Below are 16,449 nucleotides of genomic sequence, written 5' to 3' on the forward strand. Positions count from 1 at the left end.
TCGAAAAATCACATAATAAATCCAAAACAACCTGGCAACTTATCAAGGAACTCAGCAAATACACAAATAATGCCCCAACTCTAACCTCATCATCGATTAATCCCAAACAGCTCGCAAACGATTTCAATAAACATTTTCTCAGTGTAGCTCCAAGCATCAACAATAAATACCCCAATGGTGATAGTAACATCAACATGAAGAGAGTCGAGAAATCATTGTTCATCTTTGAGGTGACTCCAGAAGAAATAGTAAAAACTATTAAACAAATGAAAAACCAATCCTCTAGAGGCTACGATGACATCCTGATGAGTATAATAAGAAGAACAATATCTCCAATTGCACCCATAATAGCATACATAATGAATAAAGCTTTTATAGAAGGAATTTTCCCAGAGACACTCAAGATGGCAGTGGTGAAACCTATATATAAAAAAGGTTGCAAAGAAGATCTAAATAACTATCGTCCAATAAGCATGCTGTCATCCTGGGCAAAACTATTCGAGAAAGTATTAGCAAATCGATTAATCTCGTTTTTTAAGAAGCATAAGATCTTCTCAAGGCATCAACACGGTTTTGTAAACGGTAAAAGTACTGAAACAGCAATGTTCGTACATTGACGCAAATGATATTTGATGGACTAGATTGTGGAAATATACCGGCTGCACTGTTTCTGGACATTTCAAAAGCTTTCGACTGCGTAGACCATACCAGACTGCTCAAAAAGCTAGAACAATGCGGAATTCGCAACAACCAATTGAAATTGATAGAGAGCTACCTGAAAAATAGAGCACAGAAAGTAATAATATCAACTGAGAATCACACATACTTATCTGAGGAGGAACAAATCGTAATGGGAGTCATACAGGGAAGCATATTGGGTCCATTGCTATTCATTGCCTATATCAACGATCTACCAGATGAGATAAAAACAAATAACCACGACATCAATTTTAACACTACTATTTATGCTGATGATATAAGTGCCATTACAATCGCAAGAAGCCTTCAAAGCGTGACACATAATTGTGAATCAATTATGAAAGAAGTGGAGAAATGGTGCATCTCAAACAAACTCAAACTTAACATCAACAAAACGGAGTTTGCCATATTCCACACTGACAGAAGTAGATATACTATACCCATAGACATATTAAATGTTTTATAATGGTTTTATAGGTCTATGACTATACCTGAACACATATGCCTGAATAACGCTACCGTAAAGACCACAGAAAAAGTGAAATTTCTAGGAATCTGGCTGGACCCAAATGAAGTGGAACGCCCAAATAGAAAACCTAAACAGCAAACTCAACACCATAATATATACCCTCAATGTAATGGAATACCACGTCCAACAAGATACACTGAAGCTCTTATACAATTCCAACTTTCAGTCAACCCTATCATATGGCATTATTTACTGGGGAAATTGCACATCTTCGAACAGAATATTTCAAACACAAAATCGAGCAATCAGAGTTATGTATAGAATGAAATACAGTGAGACTTGCAGAGGTGTTTTCAGAAGAAATGAAATATTGACGTTGACAGCAATATATGTGTTGAAGTGTGTTATCTTCCTACAAAGCCACAGTGAACTGTTTAAACAGTTTGAGAACAACAACCATACTAGGAGAATTGACCCTTTGACCCTTACATATACCCCAGGCAACAACTGACACTAGTACAGAACAATGCAAAATACATGTGCATGAAGATTTACAATGCGTTACCTAAACAGTTTCATTTGATGAAAAATATTAATATATTGAAAAATCAATTGATGAAATTTTTGCTGAACATTGAACCATACAATCTACCAGAATATTTTGAATCTTGTAAAGTAAAACTCACAGAAATCTTGTAAGGAGTAACCATTGAGATTAATTGACTTATTCCCTCTTGTTGTATTACAATAATTGTAGGAATTGAATAAACCTTATTATTATTATTATTATTATTATTTCAAGGCCGTGACCTTGAAAAAATTGAAATTTTCGAACAAATATAAGAAAAATTTAAATTTTTCTCAATAATTACCAAGAATTTGTGAGGTTATGAAATCGATGTCCTTGAATCTAGTTTTATGTGACCTTGGCGGAAATTGAATTTACTAATATGTGACCTTTGCGAAAAATTAAAAAAAAATTTAATTATGAAATGAAGAAATATTATGAGCATGATTCCTTTAATTCGGTATCGTATCTTAAAAGGAAATGAGAGAAAACAATAAAAACAAATATTGATGTCAATATGAATTCATTGTGAATTTGAGAATAAAAGACCCTGAAGCCAGGACTGGAAACAGGTGCGACACGAGTTGGAAGTGTAAGTAGGCGCACAGTGTTGCCGATGTTGACATCATTTTCCTAGTCTGTTCGACGTTAAAATAATCAATCTTATATCTAAAAATCATATTTGTTTTTCGCAAGCATGAAGAAATTATTGAATTCACCTTATGCCAGAGGATGCTCTGGAGAGTACAGAGTTGCGGCCGCCTTCCAGAACATGTGCCTTCGACGACCGTAGCAAGGTTCCATCCGACGAAACAGAACATCAGATAGATAACCCCAAAGATGCTCTTGCCTGAATCCAGCCTTGGGAACATTTCGACGAACTTCTAACCAGAGTCTCTCAATGGTCTGCGTGTAAGCACCAGTTTCTGGATCAACGAAGTTCAAAGAGTGGTTCACGGTAAAATGGCGGAAACCCTCAGTCTCTAGAGCATCATACCCCCTCCAGCAATCGGTCATAATCGTTGTGCCGGGTTTCACATAACGTTTAATGATACCGATTAATGTTTCAGAGGGGATATCCTCTACAGGAACTAGAAATGCTTTGCCTTTTTCACCTTGCTCCCCTCTTTCAACTCCACCAAGAACCCATTGCCCTGTCAACAAACGGCCTCGATTATATTTCCTCTTGCCCAACTTAGCTTCGTCTATCTCGACGATTTTCCCAACCCCCCCAATGGATTGAGAATTTCGCGCGACCGAGCGCGCGACATAGTCGGCAACTACTTCCCGGCAAAAGGAAAACCAATCAACTACCGTATTGGGACTGCACTTCAGTTCAAACATGGCGTCACTGACTTTCGCATTTCCGTTTGACAAAAATATGTCGACCAGAAAACATATTTCCATCAAACTTAAATGCGATCGCTCAAAAAACGTACCTTGAAAGACACTGCGTGAAGTTTCGCATTGCCTGTTCCCTCTTCTTGCTGCAAAAACAACTTTGCGGCATCTATACTGATTTCTTTCAAAATCGGATCGAACTCTCGATCCGCACGTTTCGCACAAAGAGTGACACGATAATGCCCCATATGACAAGATTCGAGGACCGGCGTGCCGGGGGTGACATGATAGTGGCTTTTAGGGCTACGCATGGATTCTTTGGTGTAGACCTTGAACATTTATTCCCTTTAAATACGAACCATCTTCGCGGACATAGTTTCAAACTTGCCAAGGAATCGTTTAAAACCACCTGCCGGATGAACTTCCTACCTAATAGAATTTTCGACGTTTGGAATCGTCTCCCGAATGAAGTGGTGAATGCTGATACAGTCAACAGGTTCAAGAACATGTACGACCGATGGCGAAGTGCTTAAATTCATCTACTTTCTAGCATACATTGTATATATTAGTTCTGTATTGAGTGCATAGGTTTAACCTCCACTCTTATTGTAGTGTAATAATAATAATAATAATATGCAAGACCTGTATGTCAGTATAGTTTCTTGGTGGTTTTTTTATGATTTCCTTATGATATGCTCTCTTCGTGACACAATATACAAATTGATTAATGAATGAACAAAACACTCACAGCAGGTTTCATAAAACTTTGACTTTCTAAACAACAATTTGACAGTCACTCGGTTCCCAAATGGAATTCAATAAAACCTCTGCATTTCTGAATATATTGAAAGAGTAGCAATTGAGAATCATTGAATGGACCTAAGATGTCTAAAACACTGGTGTGTGCACTTGTCACTTTTTGCATGCATCAACATTTCAGAAAATCGGGGATATGGGATCAGGTTCGTGGCGGCGCCACCATGTCATATGCTTCGGTCTATCCTTGTTCTGCCAAAGGAAGTCCAATGATACTCTCTCGTTTTATTTTGTTTTGCGTTGATATCGAACATCGATCAACGAATTCAAAATATGAACTGACCCATTTTGTCAGCTGTTAAGGAATATTCGTCACTTAGAGTATAATTTTCGTTGCAAAAATAAATCTGTCAATATTTCAACACTATCGAATGATGGTTCGAAGGAGTATTTACTAATCTTCTTCAAGATAATTTCCGTTTCACAAATTGAATTCATGAGGGGGGGTACTTCAATATGATTTTAATGACACAGTTGATTGGTCAAATGACCAATGTATTCAGTTGACGGAAAGGGAATATTCTCTATATCTACTCAGGAAGAATATTTGAAGTAACAGACTCGAATAGATTTATGTATTTCTGATTCTCAATACATGATCACAATCCACATTACGTATTTCCAATACAGTTTCTTTGAAATATTGCTGAAGCTGCCATAAAACTTAGCTTTATCCGTCCCGAATGTTCGTTCATCTGATTTGGTTCTGCTTCAAATTCCAACAACACCGAATTCTTAGCTGTAGTTCTTGATTCTCCATACAGAAAACTGAACTTACTGAACGACACATGTTGAATAAATGAATATTCTACACCCCTTTCTCGAAACTAATACATTTTCACACACACAATAAACGCTTATAAATACAACATATTCGTGAGTCGTAGGAAAGTATTCAGATTATTTTCAAATCAAAGATTATACTCTATAATCTTTGTTTTCAAATATCAATTGACAATGCTCTGTCAAATTCTAAACAGCGCTACCTACAGTGGGAAAAAGGAAACTGATCCCATATCCCCACGAAATTAAAAACAAAATCGAATCAGTGAATACACCAGAGTTTTAGACATCTTAAATGGACCTATAAAGATCATCATTTCCCCTTAATAGGCCGTTCATGAAAGGGATACTTTCTGCATACAACAATTTACGTCGATGAACAGTTCTCAATTGACCTGCAGTAAAATGTTCATTGCACATGGTGTAGTTAATAGTGTTTGCTGAATTAATTGTCTTCAAGCTCTGAGAATTTTATCCACTTCGGAGCACTGAAAATTAGAATCAATAAATGACATAGACATATTAAACACAATAATATGTTTTATAGGTCTATGATAAATGACCGATTCACATGTTACGACTTTTAATACTTACGCTTCCATTTTCCTTAGTTGAGTGAAAAACTTAATCACGTAAAAACATTTCATTATTTGATCCACCGTTCTTCACCATTCAATAATTTTCGAACAATATTTTGATGTTTTCACCAAGAAATAAGACAAAAAATTCAAAAATCAGCAACTAGAACGAGCCAGATAAACAAAAAGCGGAATAAGAATCAAAACATTCAAAACCTCTTTGATCAAAATTGACGTCTGAAATCTTAAAAAATTTCATATATTTCTGCAAATGGCACTCAAATTAATATTTTAGTCAGTCCTAGCATCTTAAAAACACGCGTGACACACAGATGGCGCTCAAATCGCTTTAGTCGCCTCGTTTCCCATCTTTCTACTCTTTGATTCCTATCATCTGTCACCAGGGAAACAGTTCACTCAGCCAACTACAATTTGATTTGTTTAAATCAAAATTTCGCACTCTCGTGATGGCCAGCGCGCCTGTTGGCAAAAGCATGAACTACTCTATTGGTACATATTTTAGGGGACAAAAAATCTGTGGTCTCAAAGCAGCGATCGTTCTCCTTCTCTCTACTCTCCATAATCAGAGACAGAGATCTCTATGCTCTAGATCATAATTGTAAGCAACAGACATTGAACTCTATGGGAACTGGAATGGCTTCGTATACTTCATTCAGATTTATTTTAGCAGTCGGTTGGCCATGAAATAATTTTCTCAAGTTTTTGTAACTAGAACGAAGTTAGGTTGGCACTCATGAAATGTCGTTAATGTCATAACGCCGTTGCCACAACTCATCTCAATTAATATGCAATTACTCCATGCTTCATGAAATTTTTAATAGAACAGTTCCTCGTAAGTCTTCTAGAAGGAGACGTTTTCCTATGTGGTACAATGCTGAAGTTGTCGGTCTTGTGTTCAGGAAAGAGAAAGCTTTGAAACGGTTCAAAAATACAAAAATGATTTCTTATTACAGTGAATATAAGCAACTAAGAAAATTGTTAAAATCTAGTATATCCATTGCTCATGCTAATTATGTTCAATCAACAGAACAGAAAATTATGTCGGACCCGGCTCAGTTTTGGACTTTCATAAATGACAGAAAGGGTAATTCTCGTATTCCGGGTGAGTTGAGGCGTTGAGGGATACTGATGGAAATGTTAATAGCGGAGCGCGTAATATTGCAGACACGTTTGCTAGGTATGGCAATAATATTCCAAATCTTTGTTTTGACCGGGAGGGCCTTTCGACCAGGTTCAGTCTTCGAAGTAATGATTCTGTTCTGTTCTTCAATTGTTCGAGGAACGTTACAGGACCCTTGTGTTGTTATATGTAGATATATCAGTTTAATTTAACGTTCCGCTCAAAACTTCTTGTTGTTAATGTTGTTAATCATGTTGCAAGTGATTGCAACCCGGTTATTTGTGTTGCATTGGTCATCTATTCAATACAGATTTTCTCATATAACTATTACCACAATTTCACAAAGAATATTAATGAAAAATGTAAATAATAAACGGTCTCTGATAACAAAATAAAAATAAATAAAACATCTGAAATGAGTTGACAGGCTGTCAGAGATGGACAGTTGACAGTTTACAAATGTTCTGTGGCTTGAAAAGTAGACGGTAGACGACAGACCATAGACCTAATAAAATATGGACAGGCCCTGAGAGAGAGAGGTCACGAGTAGTAGGTTAGAAAGAGATGGACATATGGTAGAAAATGTCAAAATCATATGTTTATTGTTTACTGTTCAGCTACTGTGTTTTCAATCGATATTTCATTCTCCTCACAAACAATTTAGGAGAAAACTAGGTTTTTAGAATCGACTGCTACATGCTAATAAAGCGAAAGTGATTTATTTTTGGAAATAATAGACCAATAAAGGAGTTTCTTTTTTATTTCATGTATGTACATATAGGACATGATTTACAAAGATTTACAAGGAATATACCTAGTCTACTTTCTATATTTCATAAGGCCACAGCAAGAATTTGTAGAGGTGACTTGAATTTCGAGATAGTAGATATATTATTGAATATTATAAAGAATGTTGTTCTAAACGAAGTAGTTACATATGTATCATCACATTCTATTTCAAGGCATGTCCGAAGAAATTACTTAACTCCAATCTGGATTCAATATTAGGAAGAGGAGAGATGTAAATCATTCAGTAAGCCGTGTCACATCAGCAAACTCAAAACTCAATATTTTCTGTTGATCAGTGTCACAGAAATCTAACACTGGAAAGCCACACGATAAAGAAACAGGAGCAGTAAAATACAGTGTCCTTTCTCTATGGTAAAATATTACTGCCAGGAGTGCCAGAGAAGGGCAACTAAACCACCTGATGCAAAACCTATCAAAATAATTGAAAAAAAAATTGTAAATGATTAATCCATCATATAAATATTTCCCCAGCAGGAAATTTCATATTATTTGTGAAAGTATCAATAAACATACTTAAAATTATTGCCCTTTTCTCTATACCACACATGTTTTTGCTCAGAGAAGGTGAAATGTTTGAAAATTTCACTTAAACGATTAATTTTTCTCTGTGAAGCCAGAACGCAAAGCAGGGGTCCTTTTATCTTCCCAAATCACGAGTAATTTCAGTGTATATAAAATCAGACCCTGGCGAATGAGATAACAATGTTGTTTTACACAACTCTCAAGTTTTTTATATCAATAAAAATCAGAAAAAAAAATTTCAGGTAGTATTTTTTTTATACGGAATCTATTATTTTATCAGCACTTGAAAGTTTCAAATACGAGAAAAATATAGTTGATTTGAAAACATTTTCGAAGTTGATTTCAGTCAGAGACAACCTCTGTTGTCAGTACAAAAATTGCTTCAAATTAATAGAAAATCTACCGACAACCACTCAAAAATGCAACATGGAGGATCAGCGGACTGGTAGAATTCCCGAGTTTACTCGATAACTTGGTTGAAGCGGCAACGTTGATTTATTCTCTACCAGCTACCAGCTTGACGTTTACTACCAGGGACTACTGTTATCTCTCTTTTCTACCACCCCCCTCTCTCTCGTTGGTATTCCTCGATGCGGTGAACGGGAAAACCACGTGAAGGCCTGTCCATGTATTATTAGGTCTATGCGACAGACCAAAGGACCACAAGGCCAAGTAGCATTGAACTAAAGAAAGAAATGGAAGGGACCCGCAGTTCAGCAAATCGGCAGAAAGTGTGTCCAAAAGTGTGGGAGTGAGAAAGACTATTGGTGGGTATCCCTTCTCTCTCTTTTAGATGTTTTGTTTACATCAATCAGCTGACGGTTTTGTTGATTACTCAGTTTAAATTAGTTTTTGGGATGATTTCTGTTGTGTTCAATTGGAAACGAGATCTAAAAGTGTTCAGAATGCTAAAACTCACGATTAATATTCGCTTGAAACTTGAAAAAACTCAAATAAATCGGGGAATCCCACTCGAAAACCTTCAAGTAGGTATCTGGATTTTCGGTTTCTAAGAAATATGGATCTAGTGCACAGATTACAGAGTAGAATCTCTAGAATGATCTAGTGAAGGGACAGATTACTTTTACCTGGCCACCCGAAGAAATTAAAAGGGTTGAAATTGAAACTGTCTGAAAAGACCTCTTTCGATTCTAACTGTCCTCTGAGTAAGTAATCTTCAGAATTGAAGTTGTTTGTGAATTTGTGGTATAAAGTTTTAGAGAAAGTATTTTATAGGTTTTTGTGTTTCTCAAATCATTGTTGTCCCCATCAACATCAGTACTGTTTGCAGTCACGCAAAATTGGTAAATTTCAGAATCTTGTTACAACGATGGTTGTAACAAGTTGCTAAAGGATGCTCCAATGAGCAGAACAAAAATGAGACAAAGAGTTTCCATAGGTAGGTCTGTTTTAAATATTTTCATGATGAGATCCCTTTTTGGGACTTCAAAAGCATTATATATTACTTTATTTCAGGTTTCCTTTTAAACGCCCAGATATTTTGGAACTTTGGTTTACTGCTGTAGGAAGGGAAAATTGGTATCCCTCAAAGTATACTAGAATATGTGAAGATTACCTTCATAATCCAAGTTAAACAAGAAGATATTGAAACTTGATGCTGTACCAAGTGTATTCAATAATATCCCAAGACATTCAAGGATCATGGAATACTTACAGTTCCATCACTCTTCATATACAACTCACTGTGTTATGTTCATCAGAAGTGGAAGAACTTTCCGACCAATTCTATAAATCATGCATATGAAACAAGAAATAAAGACTCCTTGCAGATTCCCGTGCACCATCTGAAGCGCATAGACCAGGGCATGGACTTCTGGGGCCCCAAACTATATAATAAACTTCCTTCTGAGTTTCATGACAAGTCCTTGATGAACTTTAAGAGAGAAGTGAAAAGGTTGCTTTTAAATGAAACTATATATTCTATAGAAGAGTTCTTACCGAGAAAGAATATGTGATGAGGATTGTTTTTTATTTTTATTGTGTTTGTATGCATGTTGTTACCACTGATATTTTATATTTGTTTATTACTGTCGACACCATTTGTAATATTAATTGCAAACGAAGATCCATCTAATCTAATCTAATCCGATGAGAAGCAGAGCGCATGTAAGTTTTCGAGTGAATTTAAATTATTTGAAATCAATAATTTTCTTTTTCATTGTAGACTATTTCTGAAGATATATGTAAACTATTATATATATTGTATATAATAAAAATATAGAAAGAATTGACACTTGTTTTTTTTTTGGACAACGCTCCTTAATCAACTTAAAATTCAGTATAGTAGAAGGAAAATATGTATGTTCAACATGTAGATTAGAACCTTGATGAATTTCACATGATTATATTCTTTCACAATATACTAATCTAGTTAAAATGAACAAATTTCTGTTATTTTCACACAAAAAAAGACTTATTAAATTCCGTCTGCACTGCTCTGAAAAATATGATCAACATCGCAAAATTAACTCAGAAACCGTCTTGAATTGATGAAAAATATGATTCCAATCATCACAGTTCGAGAAACGAGTCCAAAATTTCAGATATCCCCATCTCATTGTTGCAGGTATTTGGCAAAAAAATTATTAAATTCCTTCTACACAACTATGAAAAATATAATTCACATCGCATATAGGTTATCTATGATCGCATAATCAACTCAGAAAACGTCCTGATTTGATAAAAAATAGGGTACTCCAACGATTTGTCAAAATCAGCTGACCGTTCATTGCCGTGGGGCACACAAAGCTTTTTAGTATCAGTGTAAAGAGGCATTTCTTAGAAAGTTATAGTCTAATCACTCTAATCTAACGTAGGGAAGAACATTTTTTCCAAAGATATTCACAAAACGCAATACTCGACCAAAACAGCATGTGAATTAATGGAAGGAAAAGCTTGTGTGCCCCACGACAGTGAACGCTGTCGACGATTTTGACAAATCGTTAGAGTTCCCAATACGATTCAAATCAGAAAAACGAAACGTCAAAAATTTAAATTCAAACTTTAATAGGTTATCTCTCCTTGCGCAAGTACAAAGAGAGAAAGACATACATCCAATTGTCTATTTCAGTCGGCCTCACTTTTGCTGACCCGAGAGTCCCTTCCATCACAGAACACGCCCATATAGAAGGGAAACTCCCCTACTAAGAAGTGGAGTCAAGTTTAAGCGTCCCCATGCGGTGGTTCAAGGAAATAAAAGCGCCCTCTGGCGACCGGAATTCGAAACAAATTAGCGGGAAAATTTGAAATGCTTCCTATTTAAAATCATTTGATTTGATTTTTGAAGTTCGGGATTGAAACAACGTACTGGAATGAGTTAATATATCATGTCGAGATGCTATATTAGCATTCCAGTACGAGCTGTTTCAAATCCAATGTTCTCAGAAGCTTGATGACTTGAATAAAAAAAACACATATGTAGGCAATGATATAACTATATTTCTTCATAAATAAATCATATATACATCACAGTGTATGGCCTTATATGTAAAGAATAAAATAAAAATAATTCTTATGTCCATATAATATACATCAAAGTGTATGGGTTTATAAGTAAAAAATAAAATAGAAATAATTCTAATGTCCATATAATATACATCAAAGTGTATGGGTTTATGAGTACAAAATAAAATAGAAATAATTCTAATGTCCATATATACATCAAAGTGTATGGACTTGATAGGAAAAAAATAAAATAGAAATGATTCTAATGTCGATATATACATCAAAGTGTATGGGCATATATGTAAAAAATAAAATAGAAATAACTATAATGTCCTATGGGAATTATTGGTTATAGGACTGAAGGAAAACACATCTGCTTCAGGAAACCGATGACGTCTACTAGTCTTATCACCACAGTTCGGCACACAAAATTTATTGCTTGTAATATTTCTATTTTCCGACATCTTATTCAATTATCAGAAAAAACACTTAGGAATCACGATGCACTTCTCACTGCAGACAAAGACGAAAAGAATGAGGTTATGGAAATGTTTACAACATTGAACTAACTAACTTCTTTAGTTCAATGGTTTACAAATGTAAAATCAGCGCTGAAAGCGACCCCATGCGGTGGTTCAACAAACTAAATAAGGGGTCCAGTTTTTCTATCTCAGTTTCCCCTCTATCTTGACTTACTTTATGCCACAGATTACAGAGTAGAATGCTTTATGCCTTCCATTTCTTTCTTTAGTTCAATGCCAAGTAGCCGGGTCATAGAGAGAAAAAAAAATAGAAGACAGACCATAGAGAAGGGAATCTCCATTCTACTCTGTAATCTGTGGGAATCTCTCTCTTGTCTATGGAGAGTAGAGACAAAGAGTAACAACTTACTTGTTACTCTTTGGAAGAGAGAAGGCGTATGGCGTATGGTCCGTATCAAAGATCTTTGTCCGTATATACACATTTGGTAACCGAAAGATACCAGAGCGGTTACTCTGGTGACTGATATTGAACCGAATTGTCAGGAATTCGATATATACGGACAGCCCACTTACTAACCAGAAGAAACCAAAGTGTATATACGGACCACAGCCATGGTCCGTATATACACATTTGGTAACCGAAAGTTACCAGAGCGGTTACTCTGGTGACAGATATTGAACCGAATTGTCAGGAATTCGACATATACGGACCGCCCACTTACTAACCAGAAGAAACCGAAGTGTATATACGGACCACAGCCAAGGAGAACGATCGCTGCTTTGAGACCACAGATTTTTTGTCCCCTTATGTACCAATAGGGTAGTTCATGCTTTTGCCAACATGCGCGCTGGCCATCACGAGAGTGCGAAATTTTGATTTACACAAATCAAATTGTAGTTGGCTCGTTGGCTGAGTCATAAAGTAAGTCAAGGGTGTGTTCTGTGGGCTGAGTGAACTGTTTCCCTGGAGACAGATGATAGGAATATTATTATTTTCGATTTTTGATAAGAGCATAGATTAAATGAACAGAGAATAGATGGACCACTCGAAAAACAAACTTCAGCGTCATCTGTTTTGACGGTACATGTACTAATTTCCGACGAAACCAAATAAAAAAGGGAATCTGTAACGCTCATTTTTAATTTTCTTGTAATGATCAAGGCAGAATATATTTGGAAATTTCTGAGTGAAACTCAGAGAAAGATTCGAAATAAATTGCTCATTAAGAAATTGCAGTGAGAAAACAAATAATACGAATCTTTATCTGGATTTTTCTCTGATCCGAAGAATCGAAAGAAAAATCAGTTCATAATTGAAAAATTTATTGCATTGTTCTTCAAACACGGATTCATTTTATAATTGAAATTAGCTTTTAAATTCACTTTACTCTAATTACAAAACTTATTCATTACACAAAAACATTTCTCATAAAGTACCACAATTCCTAATCACAAAAACAATTCAATATTTATACATAATATACGCATATTCTATTGAATATCAGCAATACATTTTTGAATATCAAACAATAAAGCATATGTATGAGATGAAAAAGTTTCAGTAGAGGTTGATGTAATGAGGTACCATACAATTCGGCGTATGATACAAGAGCTCAGAGAAGAAACCTCAGTGAGAAAACCCTGCCTCCTACAGAGTATTGTAGGGCGATGTTTAATTGTGCTTTGGGGAAGTAGCGAACATCCTATGAACTTGTTCAATAAAGGTTTCAAGGTCTTTTGAATTCAATGCAATGTCTCATAATTACCTTCTTGCATCACGATTTTTGCACCCAAAAACACAGCACGACTTCACTCTTGCAGACATTTCGCTTCGTCTATTGAATAACTTATTAGAAAATTATGTCAATTCGTGAATTGATAGATAATCAAAAATACATCTGTCGGTCTATAGATATCTTGATTAGTCGTTTGAATATTCGGCGGAGATCACGGTCATTCACGAGTGATAACGATCGAAAGCTCAAAATGCAGTGACACCTAACGATCAAATTTAAAATAATTTTTGTGATTACTGTACCATAACAATGTCACTTGTCAAAGTGATCCATCTATATGTTAATTTAATCTATGGATAAGAGAACAACATATGACCATGGTGAAATGTTGAAGCGTGCTCTAGTTGGCATCGGAAAGAAAAGGAGAAGACATAAAATTTCCGATAGCATTTTTGAGAGAAAATTGGAAAAAACCTTATCTCAAGAATCGACTCCGAATCAATTTGTGTGTCAAGAGCACTTTTGCGATGAAGATATCAAAAAGATGATGGATTCATTATAAACGAAATCGAAATTGTCATCCCTCGTGAGAAGTTGACTCTTCTGAATAAGAATATCTAACCAATAAAACTACATGGTTCAGAAGTAAATATTCTTGAAGAATTTTGTTGGCATAACATAATATATGGATTATATCGGTTCTCAGCTGAGTATTGGCAACAGAATCTACTCTAATACCTAAGTGATAAATCTGAGACTGCTACCTTTTGTTGTCTTGATGTGTACTACTCCTCACTACGGATTTATATAATTTTGAAGATTACGGTAAACCAACTAACATAGCTGCTTTCAATAAACAATGATAAACAAAAGTAGGTACAATTTTTTTGATCAGTGATTTCTTTTGAATTTCATTGATTTCGACTCATATTTAATATAGATTTGAAGAAAGGTATTTGAAAAATTATCAGAAAAACCACGATGACACATAACCTAAAATAAAACGAAGGCTGTTCATTTCAAATTGACGCTTGAATCCCCACCCCTTATCGATACCCGCTGCAATCGCAGCGACACCTATCCTACGTTTCCCGTTTTCGGGGACACATTTTTAGTACGTCGATCGTTCTCCCTCTCTCTACTCTCCCTACTCTTGTCTCTGGACAGACGTGGCAACGTCGGTACGGGTATATTGAACTCTATTCCCATAGAGTTCAATGATGAGCATCAGAGACAGAGATCTCTATGCTCTATGCAAAGATTATTCTCTATAATCTTTGGCTCTATGGTTAGAAAGGCTCTTGTCTCTGGTTAGCACCATGTTCAAAGTTGTTATTCTTTCACGACGGGCTAACTTTAGCTAACTGGCTGAAGTGTAAAGTTTATGTGTTGAATTTTTACCCGTAGTAGAGGACTGTGGAGTAGTGTTTTTTTGTGTGACTTTAAGGAATTTCGTCAATTAACCTGGGATTATCAGACAATGTTTCCACATATCTTAACAGATGCTTTATAAAAATATTTATTTGGCTTGTGTATACACCCATGAATTTTTTTTGAATCGTGATCAAAATGAATTCGAATAACCAAGACGATAAGGAGTTCCACAAATCGTTGCCTTTGGATTTGGCTAGAAGTCAATTAACAACTGCAAGAACAATTGAAGGCAAATCCCCCTTGATAATGAGTAACCAGACGATAAGGGGTATGAGAGTGTTAGCTCAAGGAATATCATCTAATGGTAGCCAAACCGCTGGGCAAACAATTATAACTACGAATATTGTACCTCAGATCTTGAAACAAGGTAAAGTAATTGAAAAAAATCAAGTTAACATATGAAACGGCGGTAAAACTTCGATTTATGCCCCACCTCAGATTTTAATGGTTATTTTTTATAGATAGAATTCTTTATAAGGAATCGAATGGTATTAGTCTCAATCTGCGGAAACTCTTAGTTCGGCAGTTATGATTTTTTGATATTTTTGTTAAGTGCGTTATCTCGAATTCGACATAGTGCCTACGTCAGATTTCTTTGCCGACTTTTTCCTGGATGCAGGAGAAGATCTATTCGTACAACTATCAATGTTGGCAAACTTTTAATTTGAGAGAAACGATTTTTCGAATATTTCATTGTAATACATGCTGTATGGGTATATTATCATGAAATATTATATTTTCACTTTACGGTCCTTTGAACCTACATTTAAATCGACAAAAATAATATTTTCCCTGTATGAAATCGTTTTTTTCACTGTCCTAACCCAAACTAACAACCTAACCTAACCTCAAAATGATTCAGTTCAATTTTTAGCCAAAATTGATCAATTATTCACATTTCTCCCAATGAATTACCTCAAAACCCCAATTTGTTGAGTTATATTGAGAAAAACATTCGAATTTATTGAGAATTACAGAGGACAAACATTCAAATGTCATAACAGAGTGCATTTAACAAACATTTAAAAAAATCATAGCTACTGAACTATAAGTTTCTGCAGATTGAAATTATTACCATTAGATTTCTCATAAAAAATCTTTAAAAAAATAATCATCAAAATCTGAGGTAGGGCATAAATCGAAGTCGAGCCGATCTGGTAATTTATCTAATTCCAGTTTTCCATAGGGGTACCTACATTCATCTAGAAATTCCTCATTGTCTTAAACTCATTAATAATTGACATTTGAATTTTTTTGCTTGCATGTATAAATTAATGAATCCTATTTCATTGCAGAACCTGTCCGATCTCAAATAACAAATATAATCAATACAAGTGGTCAAAGCTCAGAAGGACCATCTCAGAGTAGCACAAGTATTACACCCCAACGTCCTTCACAAGTAACTTTTACTAGTACTACACTTGCTGCCCAGAGTTTACCTCCTGGTACAACTTATCATGTTCCAAGAGGTCCAGCTGTAGTAGCTAATTTGGCAGCACCAAGAGGAAATGTAGCCAGTGTCCGCACCCCCATGATTCTTACTGCACCAACTGCTAGCCAGGTAATCAACATGAAGGGTGTTATAATAGATTTGAGTGTATCATT

The 16,449-nt window shown here is 35.4% G+C and overlaps 1 protein-coding gene and 2 long non-coding RNA genes across 9 annotated transcripts in view; all 3 read left to right on the forward strand.

Moving 5' to 3' along the window:
• The first annotated feature begins 6,985 nt into the window (after positions 1–6,985).
• LOC123311836 lies at positions 6,986–7,727 on the forward strand. Its single transcript, XR_006537529.1, has 2 exons — positions 6,986–7,257; positions 7,358–7,727. It is a non-coding gene; the product is annotated as an uncharacterized LOC123311836 (long non-coding RNA).
• A 682-nt stretch (positions 7,728–8,409) lies between these two features.
• On the forward strand, positions 8,410–10,317 carry LOC123311831. 2 transcript variants are annotated; one of them, XR_006537525.1, is made up of 3 exons: positions 8,410–8,893; positions 8,954–9,126; positions 9,204–10,317. It is a non-coding gene; the product is annotated as an uncharacterized LOC123311831 (long non-coding RNA). The 2 variants fall into 2 exon arrangements; XR_006537524.1 differs by having other exon boundaries at positions 8,964–9,126.
• Positions 10,318–14,725: 4,408 nt separating this feature from the next.
• LOC123311813 (histone deacetylase complex subunit SAP130) overlaps positions 14,726–16,449 on the forward strand; it is a 167,037-nt gene continuing 165,313 nt past the window's right edge. For 2 of the 6 annotated variants that reach the window (XM_044895915.1, XM_044895914.1), the window contains exons 1-2: positions 14,726–15,211; positions 16,140–16,405. In XM_044895915.1, coding sequence (XP_044751850.1) covers positions 14,980–15,211; positions 16,140–16,405 — 498 coding nt within the window. In that variant the 5' untranslated portion in view covers positions 14,726–14,979. The remainder of the gene's footprint in view (positions 15,212–16,139; positions 16,406–16,449) is intronic. The other 4 variants (XM_044895911.1, XM_044895917.1, XM_044895912.1 and 1 more) reach the window with 2 other exon arrangements.

This window comes from Coccinella septempunctata, chromosome 4, assembly GCF_907165205.1.
Source record: "Coccinella septempunctata chromosome 4, icCocSept1.1, whole genome shotgun sequence".
Classification (NCBI taxonomy): Eukaryota; Metazoa; Arthropoda; class Insecta; order Coleoptera; family Coccinellidae; genus Coccinella; species Coccinella septempunctata.